Source organism: Sceloporus occidentalis, unplaced genomic scaffold, assembly GCF_023333645.1.
Source record: "Sceloporus occidentalis isolate IW3139 unplaced genomic scaffold, rSceOcc1.0.p SCAF_51, whole genome shotgun sequence".
Lineage (NCBI taxonomy): Eukaryota > Metazoa > Chordata > Lepidosauria > Squamata > Phrynosomatidae > Sceloporus > Sceloporus occidentalis.
In genome coordinates, this window is record NW_028317031.1 from 3,120,194 (window position 1) to 3,135,091 (window position 14,898).

General features: G+C 40.0%; 2 protein-coding genes across 2 annotated transcripts; one reads left to right on the forward strand and one right to left on the reverse strand.

Annotated features, from left to right (window-relative positions):
* The first annotated feature begins 422 nt into the window (after window positions 1-422).
* On the forward strand, window positions 423-1,573 carry LOC149288446 (zinc finger and BTB domain-containing protein 37-like). Its single transcript, XM_089491638.1, has 2 exons — window positions 423-452; window positions 1,049-1,573. Exons 1-2 carry the CDS (start codon window positions 423-425, stop codon window positions 1,571-1,573), a joined length of 555 nt encoding a protein of 184 aa, XP_089347764.1.
* Window positions 1,574-10,517: 8,944 nt separating this feature from the next.
* On the reverse strand, window positions 10,518-14,574 carry LOC149288447 (antithrombin-III-like). Its single transcript, XM_089491729.1, has 6 exons — window positions 14,203-14,574; window positions 13,488-13,703; window positions 13,110-13,247; window positions 12,436-12,832; window positions 11,758-11,822; window positions 10,518-10,694 (listed from the first exon to the last, which is right to left on the reverse strand). Exons 1-6 carry the CDS (start codon window positions 14,572-14,574, stop codon window positions 10,518-10,520), a joined length of 1,365 nt encoding a protein of 454 aa, XP_089347855.1.
* Window positions 14,575-14,898: the final 324 nt, after the last annotated feature.

A 14,898-nucleotide genomic window follows, 5' to 3' on the forward strand; every position in this document is an offset into this window, starting at 1 on the left:
CCAGTGCGGTATTTGGTGATAAGTAATTTATATCCGCTAGGTATATAATGTGACATGATATGTACAACCATCTTTTCTTTTTTTATAGGAAAGCTGTACTCTCAGCATGCGCTGTTCTAAGGGAAATAAGTTCTTTGAAGCTAAATGCCCACTCTTACATAATAATTTTTCGACAGAATTTACCCACAATTATTCACATGCGCCATGTTAATTAACTAATAAGTAGTCAGTCTACGTATAGATAACGTTACGCTCTTTTGTTTGTGCCACAAAACTGTGAATGTGTTGCAAAAATGTTTGTTATATCAGCATAGTCACTGCTGCCACCTTTTCCTTTAATCGCCTGTCCAAGATTCAGCCCGTCGGGCAGCGTGGTCACAATAGTAGAGCGTCATCGGGCAAAGAGTGAGTCTCCAAGGAGGATGGAGGAACCGAAGCAGCACAGCTCCCAGGTCAGTGGGATGAGTTACTTTTACTGATAACCGGCAAGCATAATCTACTGGTCATCACTTTAGAATTAAAAGCCACTTATATATATTTCGCATAGCCATAGAAAACTCTTAACCAGACGAAAGATGTCACATCGGGTTTATCATTTGACTCGGAACTTCACATTTAAATATAAGGTTCTTCATCTCTGGAATATTACACCATTAGATATATCAGCGAACCCGAAATACCATAAAAAGCAGAACAATTCAAAAATGCTTCAAAGAGTAATAATCATAAGCAGTAATATATCTGCCAAAAACTAGATAGATGAGGCATGTTTAACATCTTATGTGCATGAAGGCGTAATATCACACGCAAGTAATAAGATAAAACATTCTATAAGCAAGCAGAAGCATCAGTGTCTGATAATAGAGCATCAGAACTCTAGTCTGTCATTCGAGAAGAATATTCCCATAAGCCAGAGGGAGCCTAACAGATTTTACAGATGTCTTGTTTTTTATTCATTGACAATCGTTATTTCACCATTTGGCCCAAAGCGTTGTGATTGGCGTGTCATGCTTGTCATGTCCTTAAGTCTCCTGTTTTTCCTATACAGTCTGACGAAGCAGGTGTTATCGGAGTGAGTGGTTATGTAGAATACCTCCGCGAGCAAGAGGTGTCCGAGCGATGGTTCCGCTATAACCCACGGCTCACGTGTATCTACTGCGCCAAGTCTTTCAACCAGAAGGGGAGTCTCGACCGGCACATGCGGCTGCACATGGGCATCACTCCTTTTGTGTGTCGGATGTGCGGAAAGAAGTATACTCGCAAGGATCAGCTGGAGTATCACATCCGGAAGCATACGGGTAACAAACCGTTTCACTGCCACGTGTGCGGGAAGAGCTTCCCCTTCCAGGCCATCCTGAATCAGCACTTTCGGAAGAACCATCCAGGTTGTGTTCCACTCGAGGGGCCCCACAGCATTTCCCCCGAGACCACCACTGTTGTCACCTCTCGAGGTCCAACAGGTGAAGAATCTCCACCTCATGAAGAAGGAGGAGTTGCCCCTTCAGCAACAGTTGAGGTGGCATACGGAGGGGAGACGACCCATGGCTCTGTGTCGACCACTGGACCAGACTAACAACTCCAGAAGTGATAATAAAGGAGGACGTTGAAAGACTAAATTCCTCCTCTTTACCTCAGCAACCCCTCACTATTAATCTTCCCTTGATGTTCCTCTCTATTACACAAATCAGGCCTCATGAATTGAAATGATGAGGTTTTTTTTAAGTAAACCCGATATGAAAACAGTACAGCGTTGGAAACCATGAGAATTTACTTGCCAAAACCACAAAACAAAAAGACGTCAACTGTAGGAGTAAATGGATCTACGACTCTTCTGTTTTTTAATTGGTGGATAACATTCTCCTTTTCTTTCACCCCTTCCTTACAGTGTGTGATTATTGGACCGTATTACGTACTTGTTACATTTTTCGCTTAAAGCTAGGTAGTGCAGCGTCTCTCGCTGGTTGCTGGTGGGATGGGGGCTTTTTTTTTTGTATTTTAAGGCTTTCTTCCAAAATGTGCGTAATGGGTGGTATACCTGGTCTGATCTGCTTAGACAGGAGATTGTGCAGAACAAAAAGGAATGTAAGGTGCTTGGAGCTGCTCACACGGCGAGCTCAGGGACACTTTCCTTAAACCTAAGAAGGGAAAGAAATTAGTCTAACTCATTACTGATGAATGAAGAAAAGGTCAGACATTTTGAAAACACAAGGTTGCACTGCGTTAATTATGGTGGACTTTATAGATTCCTCGTTATGTCAGAGAGTCAATTGATTGACTCTTCTTGCAATATCATGAACTTTTGGTTTTCTTCTCCACAAGTTGTGAACCCCCTGAGATATACTCGGATATGATGGAGGTATCACTCCTGATGGAGGATCCCAAATATTTATTCTCTTGGTTATAACAAAGCTTTCAGATTCTTTTATTTATGGTTTTGAAATCATGGTAACCTGTCATGGCTCAGAAACTCACCTCCGACACTTTTTACTAAACTGTGAATTTGCGGTAAATTTGAACATTTCAACTCCCTGACGTGATGACTGAGCGGCTGACACCAGTGAACTTCTCCTGTAAGAAGGGCTGAGCTGGCCTAATATAATAAGGAAGGATGTCGGGACAGAGGTCATAGCCGACAGCTAGAGGGTCAGAGGCTTGGATATAATGCAAGGAAGTTTTACTTTAATGAGAAGGTGAAGTTTAAACATTCAAGGAATAGACATAAAATATTCCCAAGAACCAAGGACTGATTAAGGTCTGAGTCTTTACAGCAGAAATAACTGTGAACGTAGGTCGGACGATTGCTTCTCACCTGTCGTCAAATTCTCTGTTTAGGAAATCTCGGGCATTCTCTATGCATTATACAGGGCCAGGTCAACCCTTCCTACAGGAGAAGCTCGGCGAGATTTGCCCTTTTCATAGTTATATCATGGAGTTGAATCGTCCAGCTCTCTTGCAAACTCTCTTTTTAGTGAATAATCCTCTTAGAGTTTCCTGATGTGATATTCAGCCCCATAACCATATAATATGGGGGCTCAAACATAAGCTTCTAGCTGCATTGGCGCCTTTTATTTCTTTTATGCCTTAGTTTGTTTTTATTCACACTATAGTTTTCTTTCACCACAATACAAACGCTCACAAATGTTTTATAGGTGCTACAGCCTCTTGCGGACCCCCGAGATACATATATCTCAAGCATGGGGGGAGCTGAACACAGTATTTCACGTACTTTATTTTTAACATTTTGTTACAGGCTTTGCATGGTACCAAGCGCCAATATTTTGTCTAAGTTGTTCTTGGTACACGCTTATTGAGGTTTATCTCTTTTTTATTAGGGACAATTTGCTTCCTTTCACATCTTTTGGTTTCTGTAGGTTGTTTTGGATCTGTTGTGGAGCAAATACGTTGGCCCTCCTATTGGTGTATATGTGCAGCTTGCATGGATTTTTAGGAAGGATAGAGAAAAAACCCTTGTCACCCTAATACTCAGGGTTTCCGACTCACTCTACTATATATAATATATATATATATATATATACATACCATGTACCTCTTGGGCTTTGGGTTTCGTATTGTGCAATGGGGTAAAAATATGGAGGAGCTGGGATTTCTTAACTTTAGTGAATACACCAATGGGTCTTAATGTGTATAAGTTCTAAGATGGCTGTATAGTTAGTCTATGTACCTGGGTTATAGACCCTCTGGTACTCAAAAGAATTACTGGTTTCTGGATTAGCAGTTTTAAGTGAGGCTGCATCAGAATGTGAGAATGTATGGGTATTATTACCTATACATTACCCTATGGTGGGCTAATAGCAGTTCTGTATAGCAGACGGATGGTGCTTTAAAAATAACGAAATCCTGAAAAATGTGTTGTGGGGGGCCTTTTTGTGATGGTTTATAAAATAGCACTTTAAATATAAGCTGGCCTTATATCTTAAGGCAATAAAGCACCTCAAAAGGAAAGCTAGGCGAGTCTACAGTAATGTTCCCTGATAACTCCAACAATGTACACTTTTGCTCGGAGTCAGTAACTGCTGTAATAACCCTGGAACATGTCAATTTAATAAAGCGTAGGTAGAACTATTACTGTGTACAGTGTTTGAGTGTTTTAGGTAAATGATGGAATCTGCAAAGCAAATGATTTGGGAAAATAAGTATGTGGCCAGTGGAGGCATTCGGTTAAAGTGACAGCCCCACCGCATGCATATTAATCGCATCTTTAATGTCTGCACAAGGGGCTCTCAGACATAAAACCTTTAAAGGAACAGTCACCCCGTGAAACATTTTTATAATTGAGATTTTACGCAAAATTAAATTGTAATTAATTTTCTATTAATTAAAATCTTTTATATGCCATTTCCAAAATGTGCTTACTCACTAAAGAGGAATTGTGTTTGTAAAGGGCCACCCCTGGCAACAAGGGTAGAGGAGGCCCTGTATAATGTATGGTTTAATCATGGGGAGTGGGGCAATAAATCTCACTCATTTAAAATATGCTTAATACAGGACAATACGCTCGCTGGGGCTGTAAAGTGCTTTGTCTTGGTTAAAGGAACTGAGGGTCCAACGATGAAGCTAGCTGGCAGGTGTGCATTGGGGGGGTGTAAATTTTCATGGGCAGATATCCAACTCTCTGACATACATTATTTTATGCTAATTAACAGTTTAATGTCACTGACACCACTCTAAAGAAGTACTCTGGGAGTTCTTTAATATGCATTCTTCCAAAACGAAGAGGTAAAACTGATGTTGAAGCTGTAGCCCTGCTTCAGCAGCTGCCCTTCTCTTCTGTGATCCAACGATTCTTGCCACTGATTGGCTCCTTGGAGCCAGCCCTGGGGGCTACCTGGAGGTGAATATATCACGTGCAGGGAGCGGGGAAAGGAACAAATGCATTTGCAAAAGGGACCCCATGAAAATTTAAAGGGGCCGCGCAGCATCAAAGTGCATATGATGGCGGCAGTGTCTCTTTAAAGGAAATTACTTAAACTGCTCTTAATATTATTTAGAATCAGAAACGTATGTATGAAAGAAGTATCCCTTTTCCCACCAGCACTTGCTAAATGATCTCCCCGCATAGCCACAATTTATTAATGGGTCCGTGTGTAATGTGAAGGAAGTTTGCTGCCCTCTTTTAAATTGTGTTAGTAATTATTTCATTTACCTCAGTCCCAATACATTTCTGTCTCTAACCATAATCATGGGGATAAAATATCTCTTGAGTTACTCTCTAACTGCCTTGGCTGACCTGCACATTAGTAGCCCTGCTTACACACCTGAAATATTGACGTTATATACAGTAAAATGTTATGATATACGGCATAATTAACCATACGATGTGAAGCGTAAGCAGGGTCGCTGGCTGATGCCGCTCTATACTATACTGAATCGGCCATTCCAGGTGAAGATTGGGTGCTGCAGCGTGTGGCTACTGGCTGGATATGCCCTACTGTATGTACTTAAAAACACAAAAGTGCGGCCACGCGTATCTAGCCAGGGGCCACTTATTTGTCATTTGGCGACTTGCCGTTTTGGGATGTTCCTTCAGAAATCTCTAGTCCTATTCCAAAATCCAGTATTTATATCTATATTTTAACTGAAATTCAAGTTTGTTCTTTCTTCTTAAGGCTTTCAGTCTAATCTGTGTGCTTCTTATACTCTGACTAATGGGCTACTTTATTGTATTCCCAAGCAAAGCATTTTGTCTTAGAACCAAGGCAGACATCCCCCAAAACATTTGTTGGGTGCGTTTGATGTCCTCCTTCAATTTGTGAGAACATGTAGCATTTGAAATCTGTGAATTTAGCCACTGTGACACTTCCGTAAACCGATAACCCGCCCTATACCAGAAAACACTGGATCCGGTTCCCTTCTTACCTCTTGTGTTCCTTCAGCCCGGACTCATTCTTATGTTTTAAGCTCATTTGGCCTTCTTCCATTTTTCCATGGTGTGTGTAGAAAGACAGGTCAACACAAACAGATGAGAAGTTGGTATATGGAACTTGTAGATGTTCTTCTATACGTTTGGTTGGCTGGTTGGCCACAACCCTCCGTAGTCACTTGTAGGGTGAACCCCTTGGTCTTCATCAGTTTCCGGTCTCCTTGTTAAATTGTTTTAGAACACTTCACCATGGTAGAGCTTACAGCTTTGGCACTCAATGGGGGTTAGCATTGGGTTCTTCTTTCTCTCCATATTAAATATGTTTACCTTAAGAAAAGAAAAGGCTCCAACTTTGTTCATTACACAAGGATAAGAGAACATTAAAGAAAACATATTTATCAGATGAACAGGCGGAAATATCAAGAAATATTTATTATATACTCACTGTATTGCTGACTACTTAATGGTAGCGTAACAACGTTGTTTCATTCAATAGATTGCCCGGAAATTATGTTTAATAACTGTGGTTTTTTTTACCATATTAAAGCAGATCTGTCATTACCCCAAACCCTACATTTTATAGACCACGTGGCTTCACCTATATATACCGGTGCTTATAGATTTAACAGGTATGGTTATGCAGTGATTTCCATGGTTATTCCATCCCTCTGACTGCCTTTGATTGGTGACGGAAGGGGAGATACTTCTGGAGAGGGAAGTGTTTGTGACGCTGGTCTTACCACCATGTTTACCTTTCTAGGGGTATATTAGTCCTTTACATTTTAATATGTCCAAAACAATTTCACTGATTAGGGAAAGAATTGCAGATAATTGTAAATCTGAGTAATGCTGAAAGCTGTAAAGTTACCGAGTGATTGTATAACATATCTGCGATCTATGTCATCATAAACTATAAGCACAATCGCGAAAACCGTCTGCTACCTGAAACGTTTATTTTAACTAAACAGTAGATTAAAATGCATTCGTTTGACGTTGGCAAAGTGGATCATAGCCAGAAATGGGTGGCATAAAGTCATGGCAGGTAGGGCAAGGGTAGGATTGGGAGGAGCTAACATTTGGCCACACCCATTTACCCCATACTGTGCTCCTGATACATGCCTTGTCCGCCTTAGGGAAAGAAAAAAAAAAAAACAGCCTTAATAAAAGTGCTTTTGGCTAAAGACATGTTCAAAGCGTCTCTCCCGATATAATATCCCAGGCTTTATCAATAAAACAATTATTGTATACGCCACCAATAACCATAATCATTCTACCTCCATATAAAACGAGGAAGATGCATTTCAATGTTAACTTTGCAGCAAAAACAGCAGATGCTTAGATATTTATACATAAACAGACGGTTTTATAAATCTACAGACCAGCAAGAAATATCTGAAAGTAACAGATTTGGGGTACATTTTCTCTGTTATTATTAGAAGTTACACCTGCACGGATGAACCTTTTTTCTAACGTTAATTCTGAATCTGATGCCCACCTTACGTCAAATGGAAGAATAAAAAAAAAAAAAGAAGCGTGAAACAGCAACGTCCGATGCTAACCCTTTCAATGCCAGAGGGGTGCCGAAGCAGGGTAACTCAACATTTCGAGAAACGAAGAGATGAGTAGTAGGGATTCCAGTTGTAAAAAAGCCTCTTTACTGGAATTCCTCACCAGATCAGGGTCTTTTCCAGTAACCCTTCCCGTATAAGTAACCTCAGCCACTGCATGCTCAGGAAATATAGGACTTTATTTATAGCGCGGTATATATTTCCTCCAGAAGACTACTCCATCATGTCAAATCTCAAGCTTGTTTTGTTGAAATATTTTTATTTTTACTGTTGATGGCTGTATTCACTTTGAACGACAAGTACATTTTCTGATGAAAAATAAAATAAACCCGTTGTATGTCATGCACATACTTACTTACAGGTTTTTTGGATTTAACTAAATGCATCACAATACTGTGCGTTTTCCTTAAAAAAAACATGTTTGAATGCTAACAGAAACAAACTTACCTTTAAGATACGGAGCAGCGCATGGGGGGGTTACGTATAAAAAAATGGAATTTGAACTAAGCTAAGGCCGTAGTTTTGAAACTATGGGTAAACACTGGTGTTTTGTGTTAAGCTAATCAGTAAATGTCAATAAATTCTAACCCGGCGAACTAAACATCAACGTTCTTTTAGACTAAACAGGACAGCGTAGTCTGCCGTTCACTGTAACAATGAAGGAAATTCTCTTTCTTTGCCAGGTAGCGTTTCCATGTGAAAGTTCTGGTAACGGGTAATAATTTCTCCTCCTGTTAATTTATGCGCATATACCTTTTGTGATCATACCTGCCGCTGGAATTTAGCAGATAAAGCCTGTATCTTGATGGTTATTCCTCTCTTGTGAAGAGCTGGAAATATCGCTGGAGGTTTTCTTCCTGCTGTCGCTTTCCGTCATCATCGTCATAAGATGGAACTCGCAGGGCTCTCCTTTACGCTCCCAGTCTCTTGGTTGTTTGTGAGAAGTGAAACCTAGAATATGACATCATATGTTAGCGTTATACTTAATGCAGAGATCACAAGCATTATGGAAAGAGTGGTGGCAGCGGCATGCTGGGGCCATGCCGGGAGCCCTGTTTGCCGCTTACTAAGGGTATTCCTTAGTGTGAAAACAAAGTGGCAGCTACATCAAGAGCTCATCAAGCTGGAATTAGCTGCACGGGGGATCTTTATCTGCTAAATTGTAGAAAGCAAGAACTGCCATAAAATGTAGAACCACATTGTCAGTTAAGGGAGACAATACCCGCAATCACCATAACTCTGAAATCCTCTGGGTTTGCCACAGTGGCTTAGAGTGTCAGAGCTGATTGCTGCTGGTTGTTCGATTAATGGGGGTTTTACCCCTCCCAGCCTGGGAAGTTCTTAGGTATAACCTGGGGTGATATAAATGCCCAGGCCGGTATTTGGTCGCAGACAAGCGGGTGGCTCATTAACTGAAACCTTTCACACCAATCCAACTGAGAATCTGTAAATGCTGGCAACGGATTTGATATTTTGATAGAGACTCTAAATACAGCTTTTATATCAAACGGAAGTAAAGTTACTTTATAACTTGGTAAAAAGGTGAACTATTCCTTTGAATGAAAGCATCAATATGTACCCGGGTACAGTGTTTACATGAATATTGGTTCATAGCTCCATATAGACAATTTACTAGCTACATACTAAACATGCTGTTGGCTGACCATTTGCAAATGTGTTTTTGATACTACTAAAGTGCTTTATATTGTTACATGATACAAATCGCCCATTACATATCTAACGCAAGCAATGGCACAAATCTTTAACCCATAGCTCACTCATGAATACCAGAAGTTATCTTGAAATCAGTGACTTTGTATGCATTTTTTTTCTTGCATAATAAACCAGCCTAAAAGGAAAATAAATGTGGCTGACTTATATTTTGCAAGTTTCTTTCTTGGTTTAATCTTGTTTGCAGTCACTCAAACCATAATCAACGTTCCTTAATGAAGTAGTATAATATATCACCTGGGCACTGTCTACATCCAGCCGGAGCTGGTTACTGGACACACGTGCGGGGCCAGGATTCCGTAGTTCAGCTGGGTTCCATGTTTGCTCCACAGCTAGCCCTAAATATGACGGCTGCTGCCATCCCCAGCCTAGGTCCCATATGGAGATGAATGAAAAGCATCCCTGGGCTACCCTGGGAAATATTGTTAGGAAGCATTATCCTTATGGCATGAGGCCTCCAGCTCTCTATTCTACAGGAACTAGAAGCACACAAAATGTTTTATCTGCTTAACCTGGGCAACGAAAACCGTAAGAGAAATATAACACTCGTAACATGAACGTTTGTTTTCTCAATAATAGCTATTTTCAGTGCCCATTTGGTGTCATGTTCTTTCCAGCTTAACTCTGAATTGAAGAATTCTTCAAGACAAATGTAAGAATCTGTAAGTATGACAAGACAAAGAAAATCTTGTTGGATGAACCATACATCAGTATAGATTCAGCCCTACCAAAGCAGAAACGTGGACATCAAGGGGCTGCTAGACAGCAATGGTGGCTGAACTATGATGTGTTATGCCAAGCAATCATTTTATTTTTCATGATAATTAAATACACTCTATACAGATCTTTACATTTTTGGTAGAATCCATCATAACAGGTAAGCTTCTGTATATTAAATCCCTAAAACGTCTTGTGTGCTTCATCAAGTACTATAAGCATCTGGCTCTCAATTAAAACAGCAGCATTTTTTTTCTTGTTTAATGTTAACATTTATTTCCATTTGCAAAATTACAAAAAACACGAGGATGAGTGTTAGAAATTTAATATCTACAGGACTCAACAGAAAAACACATTTAAAATCTGAGCCATATTTCACTTTTGAGAATATATCCAAATGGAGACTTTGTCATTTAAAAAAATCATATTTAATACACAATCAGTGTTTATCTTCTGAATATGTTTTGATGATCCCATTTCATGTATCACTGGTTTACCTGTCCAAAGCACTTGCACTATTTTGGATATATATACAAGCATTTATCATAGCAAAACAGTGAGTTAAAAAAGAAAACACCCTGACAATATGTTGTATTGACGACATCTCAATCTTTAATCAGTTATTCACATCCTGGGTCAGAAATTCTTCCCATAAATATAATGGCATTGATGGCCACTTCTCGAATAAAGACCAGGAAGGGTCTGTTGGCTCTGAACACAACCCGGTTCATGTTGAATGATCGTCCTGTCACCACTACAGCAGTAGAGGCAGCTGCTTCAGAACCTTCCTCGTTGACCTGAAAGGTTGAAAGTGATGGTTTTGTTATACTCATAAACTTTTAGGTTTCATAGTGGCAATTCCATGTTCTAATTCCTTATTCCAAAGTTCTAAAGATCTTGAATTGTCAAGAAATTGGAATGTGGAAGACTAGATCAATAGTCTGAACAGGCAGAATTTAAAATACTGTGCCTTGCTTAAGCGTTCCCCTTCATTAGGCCTTTAGACAGTTTGGTGTAAGCATAGTTTTGATAATTTTGTCACTGATTGACTCTGGTTAACAATGTCTGGACTCTAAGTAGAAAAAGTGTTTTACCCAGAGATCTCAGATTTCAATAAACTTATTTCTGGAAGGTCTTGAGTTTGTTAGCAAGCAAGACTAAACATGAAGATCACGCAGCTATCAAAACAGGCCTGGTGAAGTGTCCATCACGATTGGGTTACAGCACATATAACGAGACCTGGCGATTGCCAGGGGATCTTAAAATCTATTATTTAAACATGGAAAGTGTAGGTCATAACAACTCAGCCCAAAAAAAGAACATCCACAAAAAAGTAACCAGGTAAGAAGTGCACAAGAGAAGCAACATAGAGACCAATTCCACCAACGAATGAGCTGCAGATCTCAATAGCTAAGATGGGACAGGTACCACCTGGATGCTCTACAAAGCTTTCATTAATGGAACGCCACAAAAACTGGTGACCTTCCGGTAGGATTTTGCCAAAAACTACATGGTTGTGGTAAATTGTGAGGATCAGAGCAATACATTGTGGAGATGCTTTCATTTGGAGCTAGACAACTGGCTAGGTTTAGGGGTGAGATGCAACTAAATGAAATTGAACTCATAAATTAAGTGTAGTCTTAGAAAAACATCTATGTCCGCTTTCTTGGTACCATGGCGTAATCGTATAATTCCGGGTTGAAAGTGGGTTGGCTGATTTATTAAATAATTAGCAAGATTTTAATCCCCCACTTATACCGCTTATGTGTGTGTATTGGCACCTAAGCATTTGTATATGTTCATCCTTATCTCTTGTGTTATATAATCGCATCCACGTATGTTTGTTCATATGATTCTTACTTCTAAAAACGCCTTGTGGTATGCATCTGAGACATACAAGTCGTTTCTTCCGCCGGCAACAATTCCTAAAAGTAGAAAAACACAATGTGATATTTTTTTTGGCCAAATATCACACCAAGATGTTTTCATACAGAAGATAATCAATAATTGACAGAAAAGAAGCATAGACAGGAGCAATAAAATGTATCAGCAAGAACTGATACATCTTGGATACCCAGAAGCTAACTATTGGATCAGTCGGTTGTGGTCCAGGGGCTAGTTCACCTAAGTAGTTTTTGTTTTTGGGGTGGAGGGCACACCAGGAGAGGACATGCTTATTTCTGCAATTACTTCTCCGGTATTCTAATTATGCTTTGCCAATTTTAATTTAAGTTAGCCTACAAACTCTTTCAGCCATCAGCTGGATACACATGGCCTCTTGCTATGTGCTTACACTCACCTTCACAGGTATCCAATGTCTGGCCACACACTAGGGGAGACTGGATCTGCTGCATGAGCGACTTTAATGGTGAATGACCAGAACCAACTGGCACCAGCCAAATTTGCCTGGTTTGGCAGATAGCTAACAGGATCTGAATGGTGGTATTTCTACTTACCAACCCAACACAAACCAACCAAGAAAGACATAAAACTGCATAGATTATGAAAGGGAAAGCATGTATTGTAATAAAATGATACCTGGGAGTCTTGCGTTTTGTGGGTCAAAGAGATCAACCAGCCCCATTTGCTGTAGATTCTCTTTGACGCTGAAGGAATCTTCTATTCTGAATCGAGGCAAGTAGACTGACAGCTGCACCTCACGAGATTCTTGGAGCCAATTATTTAACTTCTCCAAAGTCAGATCCTTTTCCACCATCTCTAGAGGTGTGTCACGTGATGGCAGCACTAAAACCATTGTAATGTCATCACCTTTATAGGGTAACTCAAGGACCTGAACACCATCCTTTTTGAATCCACCGTAGCGGAATAAGCTTTCCTGGTACATGGTGGGGACTTCACAGGTTTTGTTACTTCCTGGTATGTTGAATATGTCTAATTTTGTATTTTGCGAGTTAAACATTGACTTCCACAGCCCCTGCAAGGATAGTTAAATGTGAAGGACACAATAAACGGCAAGATTTCCAGTGTTACAATTCATAATTATCTCTTTACATTATGCATACTAATGAAATAGAAAGCAGTAAACTTCAGATCAGTCTCCATAGTGTCACCCAAAGGTCATCATCCCCACTTTACCAGCCCATCCACAATCCATCCACTGCCCCCAATACTCTCCAGCCTAAATTTCCAAGCTTGAGATTTTCAGATTGGCTAACTTTGTAAAGTTCAGTAAGTTGTAGGAGGATTCAAACCTTAAAGTAGATGGCATTGACCAGCACTAGCGTGGTGTCTACAGTGAGTGCTCCCTCTGGGATGACATTGGTGATGCGTTTCTCAGTTTTATTGGCCACCCAGTTGTTGATGACTTCACGAGCCTCCTCTGCTTTTTCCTGAATAGAAAAAAATTTGACATCTGAATTAACGATGTGCTGGCTTTTCAAGAAAGAAAGGGTTAACAATTTAAAATAACATGCATTTTACGCATGTAGCTTCAGTTTGTTATTCAAGGTCATTAAGTGAAATTCAGTTGCGGTGCTTGCCGTATCTGGAACGGACTTCAAACATCATACATTTAGAAAGAACTTATAATTACATTCTCCTTTAACATAAGTAAATAAGGATTAACACACCTTGAAGTTTAGGGGCCACAACTTTGCACCATAAACAATTTCGCTGATATCTTGGTATGTTTCATTAAAGGTCAGGGACTTTTCGCCAAAGAGACGGTTGGTTGAGACGAGTTCCGATGATTTGTTGGCTTTCCTGTATAGTCGACAATTCAGTTTTGCAAAGAAAAAGTGGATTTGATCCGAAGCCTTCTCCGAAATAGTATCAAAGCGAAAAACCTTCCAAGAAACAAACGCAATGTCATATATGTAAATAAATAAATAAGTATATGTGTGTGTGTGTGTGTGGGTGTGCTTGTGCTTAAAAGAACAAAGAGGTAACAAAAGAAACAGTAATAAGTAAATAAGTAACAGTCATATTTAGTAATTATATGCTTTGAAGCCAACATCTTCAATGCCCTTGTCTCAAAGTTAGAAATTTGGATTTGACCCTTTTATGATGTACACACAGATTTAAATTCACTTTAAATAAAGACCGGTTTAAACAAATGACTCACTTGCTGTTATGGTCTTGGTTAAAACTGGTAATAAAACCATTTCGTTGGTGAATCAACAGTGAACCTTTGTGTTGGGATTTTAATCAAAGGGTTGATAATCTGACTAGTCTGCGTCATTTTTGCTAGCAAGTAACCTGATATAGAGATAATCTATGAAATGGGCCAGCGTTCACTTTTATATCTTTAAACAAAACGCTCACCTATACACTACAGGATCTTACCTCCATTAGCTGCTTCAAGGTGTTATCACAGGCTCCCAACTTCGCCATGGTAAAGGCTTGGGAAATACTTAGAGGCGACATGAAAAGGTTCTCGGAGTCAGATTTGGAATCAGCCAGGATTTTGTAGAAATCAATAGCAAATTTGGCATTAGCCTTTGAGAGCTCCCAGACCCTGGGGTTGGTAGACTCTGGCAACTTCTCTTCTGGCTCCTTTGGCTTTTCCTCTGCTTCGTCTCCGTCCAGGGGTTTTCGGTACACACAAAAGGGGCTGAGTGGGATGTCTTTGGGTTTGGCAACACAGATATCAGGGTGCTGAGATTGGGGACAAGCCAAGCCCAGAAGGCTGAAGATCACCAGGGTCAGGAGATGCATACCTAAACATTAAAGATTGCGCCAAGTCAACAATATCATAGCTGAGATCAATATATATTAGTTAGCAGTTAGATGGCTGTAATATATGGCTTTGGATGTTTAATTGTAACAATAGTACAGTGCAATAATTAAAATACAGACATTAGATGTTCCCCCTCCTTCCCCAGAACCCTGCATAGAACAGTAATAAGTAAAGATGGCCCCATCTGTTTTCAGACTACAGTTTATACAGTGTTCACACGGCCAAGTGTCTGTACAAGGGGAGTGAAGAAAAAGGGGGCCAAAGAACATCATTGAATTGTCCACCACAGACCCCAGTAAATG

Coding starts and splice junctions, on each gene's coding strand:
- LOC149288446 (XM_089491638.1), top strand. CDS start 423: ATGGAGGAACCGAAGCAGCACAGCTCCCAG. Junction 453..1,048: donor CGAAGCAGCACAGCTCCCAG/GTCAGTGGGATG, acceptor TTTCCTATACAG/TCTGACGAAGCAGGTGTTAT.
- LOC149288447 (XM_089491729.1), bottom strand. CDS start 14,574: ATGCATCTCCTGACCCTGGTGATCTTCAGCCTTCTGGGCTTGGCTTGT. Junction 13,248..13,487: donor TGTGGCCCCTAAACTTCAAG/GTGTGTTAATCC, acceptor TTTTCTATTCAG/GAAAAAGCAGAGGAGGCTCG. Junction 12,833..13,109: donor TCAATGCCATCTACTTTAAG/GTTTGAATCCTC, acceptor CTATCCTTGCAG/GGGCTGTGGAAGTCAATGTT.